Source organism: Thunnus thynnus, chromosome 17, assembly GCF_963924715.1.
Source record: "Thunnus thynnus chromosome 17, fThuThy2.1, whole genome shotgun sequence".
NCBI classification, from domain to species: domain Eukaryota; kingdom Metazoa; phylum Chordata; class Actinopteri; order Scombriformes; family Scombridae; genus Thunnus; species Thunnus thynnus.
In genome coordinates, this window is record NC_089533.1 from 12,236,877 (window position 1) to 12,254,748 (window position 17,872).

Sequence of the window (17,872 nt, forward strand, 5' to 3'; positions counted from 1 at the left end):
ATGGCTGTATGCTGACTGACTTACAAATGGCTGACATAAATATTGTGACATAGAGATTAAGTATGTGTGTGTGCCTGGCAAGCATGAAAGGGACTGCGGTAGATGGCTTTTTCAGTTTTTCTGACACAAGGTAGAAATAATAGAGGACATAAGAAATTAAAAACATTCAACATTCATTTTATTGGTTTGGTTTTTTTGAGTACAGTGGTTATTTCTGCCTTTTCTGGCATTCACAGACAAAATAAACAAACAACAATAACTGGGAACACAAAAAATATAGCTTTCTGATAATATCTGTGGCTCAGTCTAGTAGTTACAACAGATACAATAGTAACTTTCCGTACCTGATCAATACAAACGTAAATATAAACAATTACATAAACATGTAAAAACTGTCCAAAACTGGAACTAATACTTTTGAAATTCTGTGTGGTTTATAAAATGACATTGCTATTTACATTCAATTTGAATAATTATCATTTCAAGAAGAAAACAACAAAAACAAATATAGTGTATGAGTCTGACATTAACAAAAATAAACACTGATTATTCAAACTTGTGATAAAATATATAATATTGATTATAATTAGAAGGTTCCATTATGTACGTTCAAGTGCTATTAATAAAGACGCACAGGAGGGCTCTCCTGTCAGAGTGGCATAAATCAAGGTGCAGCTCAGAGACAAAAGTCAAAGGTTACAAAAATTCAGTCAAACCTCCACCTCTGAGACACAGTCAAAGTGGTTAGTACAGAAAAGCGGCAGTGAAGGGGAAAGATAGTTACCTGGTCAGATTTCTCCCCGACACTGCCTTGGTTACTCAAAAAAATAAAGAAAGACAACATTGTTTTACAGCACAAATACTGTTTTTTTTCTTTGCTTATGTACAGATGATTGTTAAATCGTAGTGATCGTAGGCAGGGTAGTCTGATTAGAGCAGCGGCACATCAAGCCACTGAAGGTAAAGATGGTTAGAAGTTAAAGCCAGTGCTTGTTCCTTATCACTACCAGGTCTGTCACTCGGTACAGAGCTGTGTTTATGTCTGAGGTCTGATGGCATCAGTTCACAGCTGCTGTGTGATGTTTCCAAGCTGAGCAGGAGATCAAAAAAAAAAAAAAAAGAGGAGGCTGGCATTTTCTCCTCCCTCACAAAAGGACCAAAGAGTGACCAGTTGTGCTTTGAAAGCTAACTGAATGCACTGACCAAAGGCCTCCATCACAGAAGAAACAACTGGCAACTATCAACATTAGCAGCTTCTAAAAGTCCTCTTGAAAAATAGACATTTTTATTTTTTTTCATATATAAAAAAATATCTGTAATATACTATGCAGTTCTTTTCACTGGACGGGTTTGACTTGCAGTCAAATGTGCTTCTTGTATTTCACATGTGTGAGAGTGTGAAGTTGTTAGATTACTGTGTGAATCTATGTTTGTGTATCAGTATGCTCAAAAGAGCAAGCATGTGTTAGATTGTACTCCATCAACTTTTAATCATATCCTTCTTTTATATGATTCCCTTTCTCTTTCTCTCTTCTCTCTGCTCCTCACCTGTGCTATCTGACATTCGCCCTGTCTTTCTGCAGTCCATCTTCACTTGTCTTCTGATTGCATGTGCCTGCTAACAGACAGTTTGTTGGCTGGACAGTGGACTCTCCAGGGACATGTTAGTGGGAGACAGGTCTGGACGGGCACATGGCTTAAACATTGAGGAGATGTAGAAGGCCTGCAGGCACAGATGCAAAACCAATGTCAGGAAATATACACAGATCACGCACGCTGTCAATCATTTACTGTTTATACACACCACAAGAGATCCGGGTAAGGAAAGTGGTGAGAGAGTCTATTGTTTAAGCTAATTCAGTCAACAGAGAGGAGAGAGAAACAAATCCTGTAAAGACAGAGATAACTGTCATTAAAGAACTATTTAGACAAGTTTAGTCATTTTCAACATACCACCCAGTATGCAGTGAGCCCTCCTTGGATGAAGCCTGTGAGGACATCAGTTGGGTGGTGACGGTAGTCAGAGATGCGGCTCAGGCCGGTGTAGATGGCGATCATCACTAATAGGAACTGTATGAGTGGGCGTAACAGTCGAGCTCCTCGCCACGACAACCGTGCCTGCAGGTAGAACTGTGAAAAAGAAGCTAGTTTTATTATTATATTTTTACTCACTTTATAACCTATGCAGAGGGGTGAATATATACATATGGCTGCTTGTGTGTTAACGTGTGTGCCAAAAACATAAACCGATAATTATTACCTATAATACAAAATTCTATGAACACAGGCAGAGCCCATTATGCAAAACATAGGCATACACTCTGCTACCCAGAGGGGAAAGAGAAGCTTGGCATGAGTCCATTAACACCATCTAAACCCCATTTCCTCCCTTTGTTCATCCTCGTCTCCTGGTTCAGCGCTACATTACAATATTGATGTTTGAGTCTGTAAAAAATGGGTCACAGGGCGAGTGTGATGCAGATGCAGGGCTAGCTTTATGAGGTGGTTGGACGTCCGTCTGGGCCCATCAACCACTGGGGAGCATGTGGCCTACATTCCTGTGGTGAGGCCGACCTCTCACCGGGTCCCTCTCTCCCTCTCCCTATCCCAGCTGAGAGCAGGTGTCACTCTTCCTGCCTTAAACACTAGCAGCTGGCTATGGTTCGGGTGGCATGTAGCTACAGGTTTGACACATTCTCTCCAGGTTGTCTACAGTCTGCTGAAAAAACTAGCAAGCAGCGAACTTGCATGCAAGGCTGTGTTTGTGCCTGTAGTCTGTGTTTGGAGAAACAAAGGAGTGAGGAGAGAAATCAGGGATAACATACACTGAAGTCCTTGTTTTTCTCAGACCACTTCTTCTCGTTAGTACTTTTTTCCCCCTACTCATCCTTGTCTTTCTGGTCAGAGAGGAGCTGCTTTTCATTTGGACTTCTATAGTGCAAAAGTGCAAATAGGAGAGGCAGTCATTTTCTTTTCTCCTCTCTCTTATTTCTCACATTTCATTCATTTTAGCTGTACACAATAAATGACTTAAGTCACATAAAACTATAATTTAAGGGTTAACGAGGAGGAATACGCGTGGAATGTGCACATTTTAAGGAAAATAATGTGCTTTTGTCTCGCTCTAACTGTTGTTTCTCGCTCACAATGCGCCCATGACTACTGGGCAGTGCAGTGTGAGAGAAAGATGAAGAGATGGGGGAGTGCTGGGGGGGTTGAGAGGGGTGTCTCTTGCTGAAAGAAGCCTGTCGATCTCTCAGCAGGCATATTCAGCCCTCTACCCCCTCCCCTAAATGAGACCCACAACAAGGCCTCCTCTGTCCGTGTTGTCTCTTCATCTATTCATGTTCCCCTGTGGAAAACATTCCCCCTCATTCTCTTACTCCCCCCCCACCACCCCTCTACCTCCCCCTCCCCTCCTCCTCCTCCTCTCTCTGTCTCACCAACCCTTTCAATTTGAAGCAGGATGCCTTTGGAGAATTTGCTGCTCTCAAAGCTCTCCTCCCTCACGATCACAATGTGTGAATATATTTACCAGCACATGTCTTGGTGTGTGTTTGGCATGTTTAATTAGCTTATCTAGTTAATAGTTGCACATGGTGTTCTTGGCCTCTAGGGAGGAAGGATCATGTTGTTTTTAATAACTAAAACGAAAGTGAGAGCTGCAATATTCCCCCAACATTGCTGCACAGTACAAAATACTGTAATTACACAACACAAGCTCAGGTGAATGTGAGGGTCACATTCCAGATGTGATGGTGTGTTTCTGTGTGTGTGTGTGTGTGTGTGTGTGTGTGTGTGTGTGTGTGTGTGTGTGTGTGTGTGTGTTAATAAAGCAGAGGTGACTTACTGCCAAATAGAGCATGGTGTACATGGCAAAGGAAGCATGGCCAGAGAAAAAGGACTTCCTGAAAGATATCAATAAAAGATGCCGAAGGTTAGATATTAACTGTAGAGTAAAGTTAGTGTATACCCACCCTTAGTAAACAAGGCAAATCATGTCTTAACACAAACTTGCATGCACACACACTACATACCTCGCCTCCTCCACCATCTTCTGGTTGTGCTGCCTGCAGGTGACCTGGGACACATAGCTGCCCGGAGTGCAGTTGATGGACGCATAGGTGATGTTACAGACAGACAGGAAGTTGGGTCGCAGGCGCCCCACGCTTAGCTTTGCCATATTAGTGAGAGACTGACCTACGCAGCAACCAAACAGGAAGCTTCCCAGCTCCTTGTATAGACATGACACATAGCGGTTGCGAACAAATGCCCGTGAGTGTACACCTCGGAAACGCACCCGGTAACATTCACCCAGTGCAATCTAAGAAGGAAATAAGACAAGAGAAACTGGTTAAGTCATTCAAAACAGCTGCACAAATACAGGGACGGTGACAGTATGTGTGTGTTATTCTTAAAACAAACACATGCTCTATTACATCATATTAAAGTGATGACAACTTCAACGCCCTGGGCCAATTCTTAACAGGTATCATTGTCTTACTGTAAGGCCAGTGATGGCTATGCCACCAGCAATGAGCAGGCTGTCTGGGATGGCCTCTCTCTCCACGTAGGGATAGGTAATACTGGAGTCTCCACAGAAGAATCCTCGCCTGTACGGCGTCACTGCCTTCAACTCACACGCAAAGAATGGGATGGAAGCTGATGAGATGGGGCAAAGAAAGGGAGGGGAGGCAGACAAAAAACAAAAGATGGCTTGATGAATGTCTGTGAGCATGTGGTCTCTGCAACAAGGATCACAGACAGAGAGAGAGAGAGACGGAGAGAGCAACATACAGATTATTGTTACAGTCGGCTCATATAAAGATTGCCTTCTCCTGTCACACAGGAGAATGGCATTTGATGCAACATGAAGAGGGGGGCCGCTTTAAAGAGTCTCAGTTATTTGGTGACATGATTTCAGTTCCCGGGGGATCAAGCATTCCACTCATAGCTGCTTCCACTGGAGGAGTGGGGAGAAGGAGAGATGGGAGACAAGGAGATAGAGAGAGACAGACAGACAGACAGGCATGATAGACAGACAGGGAGATGGGAATGATAGTGAAGAATTAAGATGAGGAAGGAGGGAGAGGATATTAAACAGCATGTTACACAGAGAGTTTTTATGTGCCAAAAGAAGACAATAAACCCACTGTAAGAAGAACAAGGTATTGTTTAACAATGACTGCTTGTTCCGGTGAATAGCAGGGACTTTTATTGAATCCATCTAATCTCACATTAACAATTGTTAATATTATGTGTTGACTACGTTTCCTGGCTGGTCACTAATCGCAAGATTACTGTATCAGGTGAAAAGGGGGTCATGGTCTAGCCCACTTAAGCAAACAAACTTCACAGTCTGACGGTCAAAGTTTATTGGTGAAAAGTTGCACAACATTTTAACGATACCAAAAAGGGAGATGGAAGGTTTTTATCCCCCAAAACAAAGGCTGAGCTGCACAGTTTTATTCTATGTTGTACTTCAAACTAATGGCCGATTGCCCGGTAAAAGCCTGCCTGGCCTGCTTCAGTTCTCTGTCCCTTATCCCATGTCCTCTTGTCACCCCATGGAATGCAGCAAGAACATGGGACTAATCATTAACCTCTGTGCCTCTCTCTGTCATCCCAGGCTTGCTGGTTAGCTGGCACGCACCCAGGCCAAAACACTGTTCCTGCCAGGGAATCTCTTGGACTACGTGACTGAGTAGTACACAGGATACACTCTCAAAATCCGGCCAAATACACATTTAAAACCACAAACAATGACACGCAAACAAGTATTTAAGCATGCTAAATCAATTTATAAGTGACTAAGGGCGGGACGTGAATACCTGGCCAAAAGTATGCAACTATGACCTCTATGAGATTTTTCCACATTAGCATTGTTTCACTTTTAGCCATTATTCAGTGTGTTAGCTATCACAGACATCCAGTCTACTTCTAACACACAAATACTGCTCATTCAGCATCACTGAACTGATAAACCAGGGTAATAATCTATAGGTTTAAGGCTATCAGCACAGAAAACACATGACGAGATAACTCGTGTCTGACTATAGCTGAGATATAGCCAGGCGTGGTCAACCAAACTGGATTAGAAGTGTGTGTTAAAATTGTGTGTTGGTGACCTCTGTAGTCAAAGTCATGCTGCCCTAACAGAAAGACAAAATACAGATAAAAGTCGGCCCGCTTCCATATATTCCAAGAGAGGCCAGAGTGAGGAAGTGGAGGGGGAAAGAGACAAGGGAAACACGTTGCAGGCAGATAGCAGAGGGTGTGACGTCAACAAAGAGAGAGTGAGAGATAGGAAACACCTCTCATCTGACCCTGATCTCTCACTCAGGTCATTCAGTCGCCACGTATACAGGTCCTCGTCTCACGTGCAACCAACGCAAATAATGCTAATTTCAGCCTGCGTGTACACACTGTCACGCACTGATGTACCAAACACATTCAGGTGCTATCTACCATGCAAGAATTTATGATAAGAGACCCATTCGTTTAGAGTTCTCGTGGTTAGGATTACTGCTTTCACAACAATTGGCAGTTGAATCTACTCAAACTATTGAGTTATTACTATGTGTTACCAGTTTATTAAGTACACCTGTATCATCTAATGCAATCCAATGAAATAGCTCTGATATTAATTCTGTAGTTAAATCTTTTATTGAATCTTATATTGTATGATTTCGTGGACACTATGTTGCAGCCATAGTTAGTGGTGTTGGTGTTGAGCAGGCCTGCGTTACATTCAAACATTGTCTTAATGTCTATAAGGACAGAAATACCACAGAAAACTGATGACTTAAAATCAATCTGATTTGTTCATATCAGTTTATACAGTCAGATAATTGTACTTGGTCCAAAATCTGTCCTTCATTCACTCATTCACAACTCCCTATATTAGACTCAATACTTCAATAGTTCACTCGTTCAGATTCAGAACTTCGTCACACAGTTTTTTTCTTGTTATTTTAAAAAGAAATATCCTGTATAAGGGTTTCCTGCATGGTTCCTTCCTGCTACCTGCATAAAATGAACACTCATCTCTTAATCTGCCAATCATAATCCCCTTATCTGTGTGTATTATACCTTGGTGGAGACCTGGAAAGTATCCTGATGAGATATGGTCTGGTTCATCTCTGGTTCAAATTCAGTGGGTGTGATTTTTTTTCACTGGCTTGTAATGCAATACGCTGCATTTTGAATACATTTTAACTGAAAGAAAAAAAAAACATCCGACATCCAGCGGGCTCAGCCTGCTGACTTGACATAACTCCTGGTGTGCATGTGTGAGAGAGAGAGTTTGTGTGTAGTATGCATTGTAATCAAAGCATCATAGTAATTTTAAGATTCAAAGTTATACTTCATGGTGACATATTGACCAATGATTGGAGGATGATGTTTAAATTTACTGGCTGTAAAATCACTGTAGGTTCTCATTATACGACAAGGAAAACATGTATAGCGTCCTCAACTGTTGCAACATAAACTACAGCATTTAACATTTACTCTACCATAAGATAAGCTGATTTTTATGTAAATCAGGTCAGTTTTGTGGCATATCCTGTAAAGATCTTTTTGCTTTTCATCCCATCTATTACCAACCCCCTCATCTGTTCTCATCAGATTTCACAATATGGTCAGTGCTCTCTCAATAATCAATATTGTGCTACACTGACAGGGATGTAATGGAGAGATTCTCCATTAAGGCACAAACACTCAGGATAACAGTAGGAACATTGACTTCTTAAGGGATCATTTTAATACATATGGAGGTCTAATGGGAACCATGAAGTACTGAGCCAGATAGCGGCTTATTTTATGAGCTCAGGTCTGCCAACACTGATGGTTTGTGTTGTTTTCCCTTTTTTGCATGAAGTCCATGAACAGACTCGGCACTAATGGCCATGAACCAAAGGTCATTCCTCTGTGGCGAAGCTGCAAAGCTTCTAAATTAAATAGATAAAACAAATCCACCAAATCGACCTCAACCTGAGTTCTGTCAAAGTCTCAATGCTGACCAACAAATAAAAAGCAAAGTGACAGTGCTAGAAACCACATGTGAGGTTATTCAGCATCTGCGCAGTGCTATACAAACTACAAGCTGCTGTGTCACAGTCAACCTCTATGCTTTACAACTACATTAAAACAGTTTTCACAACAAGACACAAAAACACTCCGGAGACCCTCACATCATCTGTCAGGCAGCTGTGAGTAAACCTCCGCACCTGGCCAAGACATGTTCAAAAGAGAGCCATGCCAGGAAGGCCTGTGAGGGGACCCAAAAGGAGGCGGAGGAGTGGGTCGGCTTACACAGCGAGAGCAAAATGTGCTGCTCGCTGGGCCTGACACTCAAAGCAGGAATGCTTTCAAACAGTCAAAAGGGACAGAAAGAAAGAGAGAGGGAGGGAGGAAGGAAGGAGAAGAGGAGAAAGAGGAGGAATGAGAGTAGAGGGGATATGTGCCTCACTCTGAGAAACAGTTCTGGTTCTAATTTACACATCTATGACCACAGCCCAGAATGAGCTCACTGTGAGAGGAGAACAACAACAACCAAAAGCAAGAAATAAAAAAAACAACGATGGGGAAAGTGATTAAAGGCACAGTGCAAAGAAAAGAGGGCAGATGGTAGTGGTAGCAGTTAAGGTCATATTGCTAAACATCTATTGATTAATACAGCGTCAAACTACAAACTAGGCTAAAATGCATAGCCATGAGGCTAGGAAATTGACAAATGGGGGTAAGGGCAGTAATACTGGGGTGAGAGAAAACTGGAGAGATGAAGCCAAGAGAGATGCGGCAAGGGTTTCTCCATGGAGAACAGCAGACGGAGGCGATTAGCGGTGGTTCTGGAATGTGAGGGTCAGAGATCTGGGCTCTGTTGGGACCCGCTCTGTAAACACGACCCCGCCTCAACCAGCAGAATACCCCCACCACACATACAGACTCAACACATTCACATACACATAAGAACCACACTTGGATGCAAACAAACCAAATCAACAGCCGCATAGACTAACAGACAACCAAACAAACCACAAAAACCCCACCAGTGCCTGAAAAAAACACTAAACCAACCTATAATAACCAAATAAACCATGCTAGACCCAGCAAACCACATAAAATCAAACAACCCTAAAGACATGCACTGAGGCAAACATGCACTATCACAGACCCAAATGAATTCCTAGGAATGCTGCTGCTGTGGGACCAACAGGCCGAGCATCCTCATAGATTAGCATGACACTCAGCCTAAAGCTATGTCAGAGCCACAGCAATGGCCATCTGTTTCATCAGACCCAATAATATTCGACTGTACAGGCTTTGTTCTACATTTGCCCTTTGATAGAGCTGGAGGACAGACAATTAGTGACCTGTCAACACAGGTCCATCTGGCCTGCAGTTTAGGACTGGCCTGAGCGTGGGCTGTAGCCCAGCTTGCTGCAGCACCCTTCAGGGGTGGTCCACCCTCACTGGGCCCCTCACCAGCTTGCGTGTGCCAATGTTTCCCAACTAAATCTTAAGCTGCTTTTTTTTACCATCAAGTCAACCTTGCAAAAAAAATAATAAGCTGGTGAACTGACTTGTGAAGTGTCATAATTTGGATCTTTGCAAGCGTGATAATCCCTGGTAATGACATTACAAGAAGCAGTGTAATGGCCTGTCTAACATGCTCATAAACAGCAGTTATGCAGTTGGGCTGGGTGGGATTGTACAATTATTTGTGCAACAACGACTTTAACTGCACAAAGCTGTCTCCGTGCGGTAAGCTAGCCTTGATCTGTTCTTTCATCTAATCGCTATTCAGTTCGAGTCAGGTACTTTAGGGGCAAAGCCAAGTCTTTTATGTTTCACCTGATATAAAAAAAGTCTTTGTTTAAAGAGGCAGTCAGGGAAAAGACTGTAGGCACCACAACACTGGCTCAAGCACACAAAAGAGCACAGAGACATACACACAGACTGTTGTACTGCACGGCAGGTAACACTGTAACAGGAGATGAGGTCATTCGCACCAAAGCTGTGATTATGATTGGTAAATCACAAACTGTCACAAACTCAATTAAAGGGCGGCATGTTCTGTATGTGAGTGTCCTAGAGGGTGGTTTCTCCTGTTCTTCCTGGGTGGGCCATGCCAGGTAGTGGAGAGGTGGGACAAGGGTGAGTGGCAACCCCCTGCACTGACAGATGCCTGTTCTTTTTCTTATAATTGGCTGGATTGTTCCTAGAGACTGATCTGTTTTGTCTGCCCTGATGGTAGCACAAAGAGACTAATCAGTAAAGAACAAAGAGGGGCTGGGGAGCCACAACACTCCTGGATCTGTGCTAACCATCTGCTATCATCAGCATTTGCTGCAGCTGGACTCCATGCAATATCTTTAAGTAGATACCCACTGCATCATTTCTCTTTCCACAAGCTCATCATTACCCCCTCCTACCCCACTACAAAAAATATGCTATTTTTTAAGGCGTATGGTGCATGTATCTCATATACAGTGGCTTCCAAAAAGGCCTAGTGAGAAATAGCTGAAAGCACCTTGCTGGCAAATATGCTAATATTTAAGTGCCTGTAAACACAAATACATTGTTTTTTGAGAGCAAGGTAGTTCCAACTCTCTTTATGTTGCTTCACCTTTCACCAGCACACCAGGAGAGCTCTTGCTTACCCTTACCACTGTTACTGTTACCGCTGGCCAGTGCAGACATGCTTCCCACAGCTGCTTCTGTTCTCTCCACACTTCACTGACCTGCTTCCTGGAGCCCGGCTCTGGAGTTCAGGGCATGAGTGGTGAGGCCTGAAGTGGGCTGTCTGTCTTTCTGTCTGATTCAGCAGGAACATAAAGGACCTGCCACTGTGGTAAGTACCTTGGAAACTTTAAAGGAGCCCTGTGGTGGGTTTCGCGGTGTGAAGGTAAGGGTGTGTACGGTGAGGTGAGGTCTGAAAGTCTGCAATGTGAGATCGAAACAAGGCTGTGGTTGAGACTGCAGGGGAGGTATTTGGCATAGAGCGGCTTGATTGTGGGAGCATGTATGGAAAGATTTGAGGGCTGCAGGGCTGTTTAGTCAGTGTGTTTTGGTTTGCAGGGGAACGTGCAGTTGGAACAACTACAGAGTGGAGCTTGGGAGGGTGAAGGAAGGAAAGGCTCCAGCAGGTGAGATGTGACACAATGATAAAACGGTCCCAATGATGGGTAACCAAACCATGGCGCCATAGGGGGGCTGTCTAAGTCTCCATATGTGGGTACAGACAGAAGAGGACGAGTCATTAGTTCTGACAGACGCAAAGGCGGAGCTAGAGGCTGTATTCTGATTCAGGTAGATACTTTGATGGTAAGCCTCCCAAACCCATTCTAGCTAATGAGCACTGGGGATTAGAGCGCTGCACACATCTTTATTCACTCATTACGGTTAATACCTATGGACCACCCTGGCACTTATGGAACCTTCATCGAGGAGAAGATTGCAGCTGCCTCATTAAAAGTACATTTGAAGCTATTTGCTGTCTGAACCTTTCCGATCCTTCTCTGAGTACTACTTCCTCAGGAGGACATAAACAGACAGCTGAGAAGAAGATCCCTCAGGCGCCCCTGGGTCTGACCTCTGACCCCTACTGTAGATCCTCAACCCCTTCTTCAGACACCTCTCTTTCCACAGCCCACTATACTCCCCCACTCCTGCCGCCCCCAGGGACTCTTCCCTCATTCAGGCTATCACTTGCCCCTCAGCCCACAGGAAACTGAGACATTTCTAAGGCCTAAGCTGGCTCTGGTGTGTTAATGGTTGAGGGAAGATGTATTGACAGTAAAGTAAAGCAAATGCGTCTATGGTGCCTGTTTGAGGGAGGGTGCAGCTAATGGATTCCTGAACCTCTGCAGTGCTGTCAAATGGGAAGTAGATGCATTAATATACTAACGAGGGAGAGTCAGCAAAATCACTTCTTCCACTAGCTAATGATTTGTCTGAGCCACTTTTAATGGCTCTCCATCTGTCAGCTACAGAGTGACGCCAATGTGTTCCATAACTTCAGAGTGTGTTTGATCAGGGCCTAAGACGTGCAAGCAAAACAGGACCGGCTAATTTGTCAACAAACAACATGCACATGGCAGCTGTAGTAGGGTGTCTGCGCTAGCAGCCACAATGAAGCATACACACACAAACACTCACACCCACACTTTTACGTAGAAGCATGCACACACGCACACATACATACAAATAGCAGACAATTTAATATTCCTGGCCCTACATACACTGACATGCTGTGACGTGTTGGCTTCTTGTTGTCTCACTCACTAGGCAGCTTTCTCTGCCAAAACAGGAATCCTCTAGCATAAACCCGTCACCCGCCCAAAAAAATCACATGCAGACATAGAACACACACACTCACACACCTCACTACATTGCTGGGACATCTTCCCAAAATAGAGTTTGTCTGCACTAAAGAGGAGAAAAGGAGAAGGGGGAAAGGCAGTAATAAACTAGAAAGAGGGTGCTGTGATCACTCAGGAAGATACTAGGGCTCTTGTCCTGGCATGCTGCTTCACGTCTAGAACAAAAACTCACTCTTATACACAACAGTGATCAACTGATTTCAGCTTTCTCTTTGTATTATCCAAAAACTAGTTTTGTTTTAAGATTTACTATTTAATGAACTCACTTTATTGTGTTAAATTGATATCCCTATACAATTTACATTATTTAGATTCAAGCTAACATCAGGTATGTGTGAAAATGAAGCTATTTCACAACTAACATCTAGAAGAAGGTCAAGCCTAGTGGCAATGATAATGGTCCTCTAGGCTGTATAAGCTAATAGTGGGTTTTCAAGAGCCACTTTCAGTCATTTCCTAATTACTCTTAAGAGAGTCAATAACTGGCTTTTATTGGGGTGATGACAGAGTGAGGACCACCTGTGCAGGAGGGGAGCAGCAGTGCAGGCTGGGAGGCCTGTCCCTGCATGCTCAGAAGATATGACAAACACCCGACACCTCCTGACCCCTGGCTGGCTGGACACTAGATCTTAGATGCAGCCACAGGGCGAAGTTTCTGTCAGCTCTCTCCCAGTCAAACTCCTACGGCCCCACCAGGAATGCATGCACAAACTTTATCACACAAGCAAACACTTGAACAGATTCAGGCATTTGCATTCTATTGTTTACAAGGAACTTACTGACACTGAGCTGAACCAGAACAATCCATCTCTGTGAAGAATCTATCATGTGCATGTCAGAACAGCCCCACAAACAACACTGCCTTATTACCGAAGTACAACGATTTTAGACAAGCCTGGTGCTGAAAAGAGTCTGATTAGGTAATGTGAGTCCTCACTTAATGTCATCAGTATAACAGTATTCCACAGATTGAAGCCCCTTCATAATGCCATAACATACACTATATGTCTATGTGTCAGAATTTTAAATGTGAGGTAAATACTAAGACACGTGTAGAGGCCGTGAAAACCAAGGAACACTGTGGAATCCCTCTTGAGCTGATAACATAATGAGGATGGGATGCTTCAGGGTAAAATTCCACAGTTACAGTAGTCAATGAGCCCCTTCACAGGATGAATTACGCTGGCGGGTCAACCGTCTGAGGGAGTATGACGATGGCATTTTTAAGGGAAAATTGTGTTAGTCAAGATAAGAGGGTTCTGCAAGATAAAGGACCCAATTCATCTCTAATTAGTCAGGGTATTCATGACTGACTGCCCACAGATGAGTCAAGGTTAGGCTGATAACTGACTGGCGGTTAACAGGACAGAGGCAGACGTTAATAAGCTCTACCAATGGCAAGTATGGGTATAACAATATGTTATATTGTGCTCTGTCATCCAATAAAAAGCAATCCACAACATGTATTGTTTAATAGGCAGTGGTGAGTTGTTGATCTGAGATGATTGCATGATTGCAGATGTCAGCACATCTGGTTGTGTTTGATAACACTGTAAATCACTTTTTCCTGCAGAGAAACTGGACTAAATGAGTCAGGAAAAACTCCATTGCTTCATCACAAACTCTAAAACCATAGCTTGTACTTTCATAATGTTGAAGGTTTTAATGAATTGAATAAACAGTGAAAGGTTCTTAGACATTTTTTCCGTTACTGGTATCAGAAACACGTCACTGCATCAAATCAAACATGAGTTTTGCAAATTGCTCCATCCCCAGCACCTTGTATTTCACATCGACCTCAGTCATGAGAATGACTATACTATACTACTATCACTATATCCTATCAGTTGTGTCCAGCTTGAGGCTAGGTGACTCAGTCTAAGTCTTGTAATCAAGTCAGAGGGGTCAGGGAACCTAGTTTTGATAAAGAGCAAGTGGTGTGCTCAGTGTATGAGACCATTTCCTTCATCGCGCTGACAATGCTGGGCCACTAGCCACTTTATAAACATAGAACAAAGCTGCTGACAAGTGTGCGGAGTAAACAGCTAATAGCATACCTGCAGGGGTGAAGAATAACACAGCAATGACAATGTCATTTTGTCTGCGGGGCTTCTTCCTATGCTTTAACCGCCAACCGACCTGTCGATCTGCCTAGACGGGTTCCGCCTCTCTCGTGTTTGCAGCCGGTCCAGATAACCACTCAATCACACAACACTGATGTTCCCTTCCCTATGGCAATCATGCGAGATGACGACACGAAACTTGAAATTGAACATGAAATTACATTTTGTGTCACTCAACTGCAAATATATCAGCTTGGTACAGCAGGTCCCAAAGTGGAACTGGGTACCTCCAGCAGACTCACAAGACTGACCAGAGGTGGAAAGTACGTATTTACTCTAGTCCAAGTACAGTTCTAAAGTATTGGTTCTTTGCTGGAGTATTCCCATTTAAGAGAGAAACATTTTCATTTCCTACATTTCTTTGACAGCTGTAGAAACTTAATTCTTGGCAGATTAACACAACAAATGCCAATGTAGAATAATCTCCTAAAATCTAATCTCCAACAATGCTGTAGTTTAAACTACCCAAAAGTATACGTATAAGTTCTTCCAAGCACCTTGTGGACAAAACTACATCATGAAAATACTTCATACATGTTGATGCATAAATAAAATCTAACCCTCGAACAGGAAGTCGTCAGAGCACTGTACCTAAATACTTTGGGCACTTAAGAATATGGTACTGCCAATAATTCTTCACTTTTTATTTTAAAAGTCTGTTTTTATTTAAGATTTTAACATTGTGTATTTTTGTCTTGCTACATTTAAGGATTTTGACACAATACTTGCCAACAAAAAAATTCAGTTTTGCTAATAATTCATGAACTTTTGAGGCAAAAAGAAAGAATCAATTCATCCAACTGTGATTATCCAACCTGGGATAACCACAGTTATGCAGTTTTATATAGCACCAAAACACTATTTGATCGAAACTTATCACATGGAGGTGTCTGATCAAATATTGTGAATAGCGATGACATGTTATTATCTATACGTAGTTTGACTTGTACAGATACAAAACAATTGCTTGCTTTTCTTCGTTGTAAGTGAAAAACGTTTGGGATACAAAGTAATCTTTAGTTTCAACATTTGAACATAAACACTAGAATGTAAAAACATAATAACTGATGAGATTAATAACAAAAACAATTATTATTTGTCACAATTAGCTTATTAAATCCCCTATCAAACAGAATCAATCAGCAATTTCTATCTATTTATCCAGAAACTTTTTACCCCCTTTATTATGGTTGTTAGTGGCCAGAAGGTTGTTGTCCATGTGTTTCTAATTCTGCTTATGAAATCTGCTGGTACATTGTATTGCACTATAACCATGCACAGTCCTCCAGCTGAGCACAGTGACACTCAGTAATCCTGCAGTGACAGAGGCTGACTATGAACAGAGCTCATTTTTCGGCACGACAACACAAGCACGGGAATGTTTTTATCCCAATTCCCACGTCCTTCTCCCGAGAACTTTTTTGTGGGGGGTTGAGGGGGGGGTTACCATAGGAACAGATGAATTCCCGGGACAACTCCAGCTGCTCCTGCCAGCTGAGCCCCCCCCTCCACCACCACCAAACCTCCCACCCTCCCCTCCCTCCTGCCCCCACGTGCACAGAGGGGACTGAGCTTAAGTTTTCTTTTGAACAGTTTCCATTTGACTTCTGGAAAAATGCTTTGCAGCTTCGTTAACTTTTACAAATCCCCATCCAATGTGTTTTCCCCTCTCTCTCTCCCTCTCTCTCTCTCCTTCTCTCTCTCTCTCTCTCTCCCGAAAGCTGCTGTTGACAAGCGTGCAAGACAAAATCTGATAGAGGTAGTGGGACCTTTAAAAAAATATAATTACAATTTAAAAGTTATGAAAAACAGGCCTTCAGTGCATTTAAATAGGAATTACAGGACATTTGAGTGTAACTGAACTCTCTCTCGCATTATAACATTGGGAAAAGTATTTGCATAAAACCATTCATTTAAAATCTACACTTATTCTTACCGACACAAAGACATATTACATCCAAACCGACGAGCATCCTCCTCTTGGTGCAAACCGAGCTCTCCTCCTCAGGCTGGGTGAGGAAATGCTTCCCGGCGCCGTTCTCCTTCCCTTCCCCGGCTCCTCCACTGTCAGCTAACCGCAGCTGGAGCTCCGCGTCCCGGGGCAGCGTGCTGCTGTGGCTACCGCTGGAATTGAACTTTTGCATGGCTTCAGTTTAATAAGTTACTGGCAACTTGCTTTTTTAAAAAAAAAAAAAAAATAGGTGCAATAAGTATTTTTCTTCGCAGCTGTAAGTGAATGATGAAAATGCCCAAAGTATTCAGTCCGTTCGTCGTCGGTGCAACAAATCCATGTCAACCAAAGTTTGACAGCAGACCCTGGTCAGCCGACCCGAGTTAACGCCACACGTTGTCATCAAAAAGAGAGAGTGCGGAGGAAAAAAGGGTGGAAGCTATCTGGAGGGAAAAATGAAGAAAACATAAACATCCGAGTAAACTTCACTCACTTAATCCTTAAACTTCTCAGCGGGAGCGTGTTGTAATCTCTGAACAGACCAGCTTTCACATCTGTGTAAAACACACATGAATGGAAAACACAACTTTTGGTTGAAGCTTTCGAAGTAAAGTCGGCCTTGAGGAATGTTCCACTTTTCACAGCTGCTCAGGTAGCTGAGAGACATTTACTTTGGTTGAAAAGTCGTCTTATTTCCGGTGTTTTCTGTGTAAATTGACGCAGCTCTGACTATTAAAAAAAAACAAAAAACCTCCGCGGTTAAAAAAGCAACCAAATCAATGTCAAACGATAAGACTGGAGTTCACAACATGTTGGATCCACCTGACCTACCAGCTGGATAATGACTGGTCCTCTCCACTCACATGTCTCCTGTGCCATTAAGTGTCCTGCTCAGTCCCGTATACAGATCCTGCTCTTCTCTGCACTACAATAATCACTTTTACTTATTTTTTTCTGAAAGGAAATCTGTTTTCGTTTCATTTAATTATTCCAGAGGCCTACAGATAGATAGATAGATAGATAGATAGATAGATAGATAGATAGATAGATAGATAGATAGATAGGTAGATAGATGGCAATAAATACACATTCAGAACACACTTATCATGCAAGCTTCCAGAGGAATAGGCCTTATTATAAGTTTATAACAGCTTATGAAATACTCAAGTCTCATTACCCTAGTCAATCAATTAGCCGGGTCATTTGATCCCTCAGTGATTAACTCCTGGTTAGTTATGCTTTGCTCACTGTGTGTGAATTGTGGGTAGGAGGTTTTCTGCCATCTGGTGTAAAGACAGAGGCACAGCTGCTTCATCTCTTCTCAAACGTTTCTCTCCCGTTTGAGACTTTCAAGACTTTGGCTTTTGTCAAAGCACGTGAATACAAATAACAATTATTTGCAATTTCAG

The 17,872-nt window shown here is 42.8% G+C and overlaps 1 protein-coding gene across 1 annotated transcript; it reads right to left on the reverse strand.

Moving 5' to 3' along the window:
* Positions 1 to 161: 161 nt before the first annotated feature.
* ppap2d (phosphatidic acid phosphatase type 2D) lies at positions 162 to 17,291 on the reverse strand. The gene is made up of 6 exons (XM_067616185.1): positions 16,449 to 17,291; positions 4,505 to 4,662; positions 4,038 to 4,324; positions 3,851 to 3,908; positions 1,954 to 2,130; positions 162 to 1,723 (listed from the first exon to the last, which is right to left on the reverse strand). The coding sequence occupies exons 1-6, from the start codon at positions 16,654 to 16,656 to the stop codon at positions 1,619 to 1,621; spliced, it is 993 nt and encodes a 330-aa protein (XP_067472286.1). The 5' UTR covers positions 16,657 to 17,291; the 3' UTR covers positions 162 to 1,618.
* Positions 17,292 to 17,872: the final 581 nt, after the last annotated feature.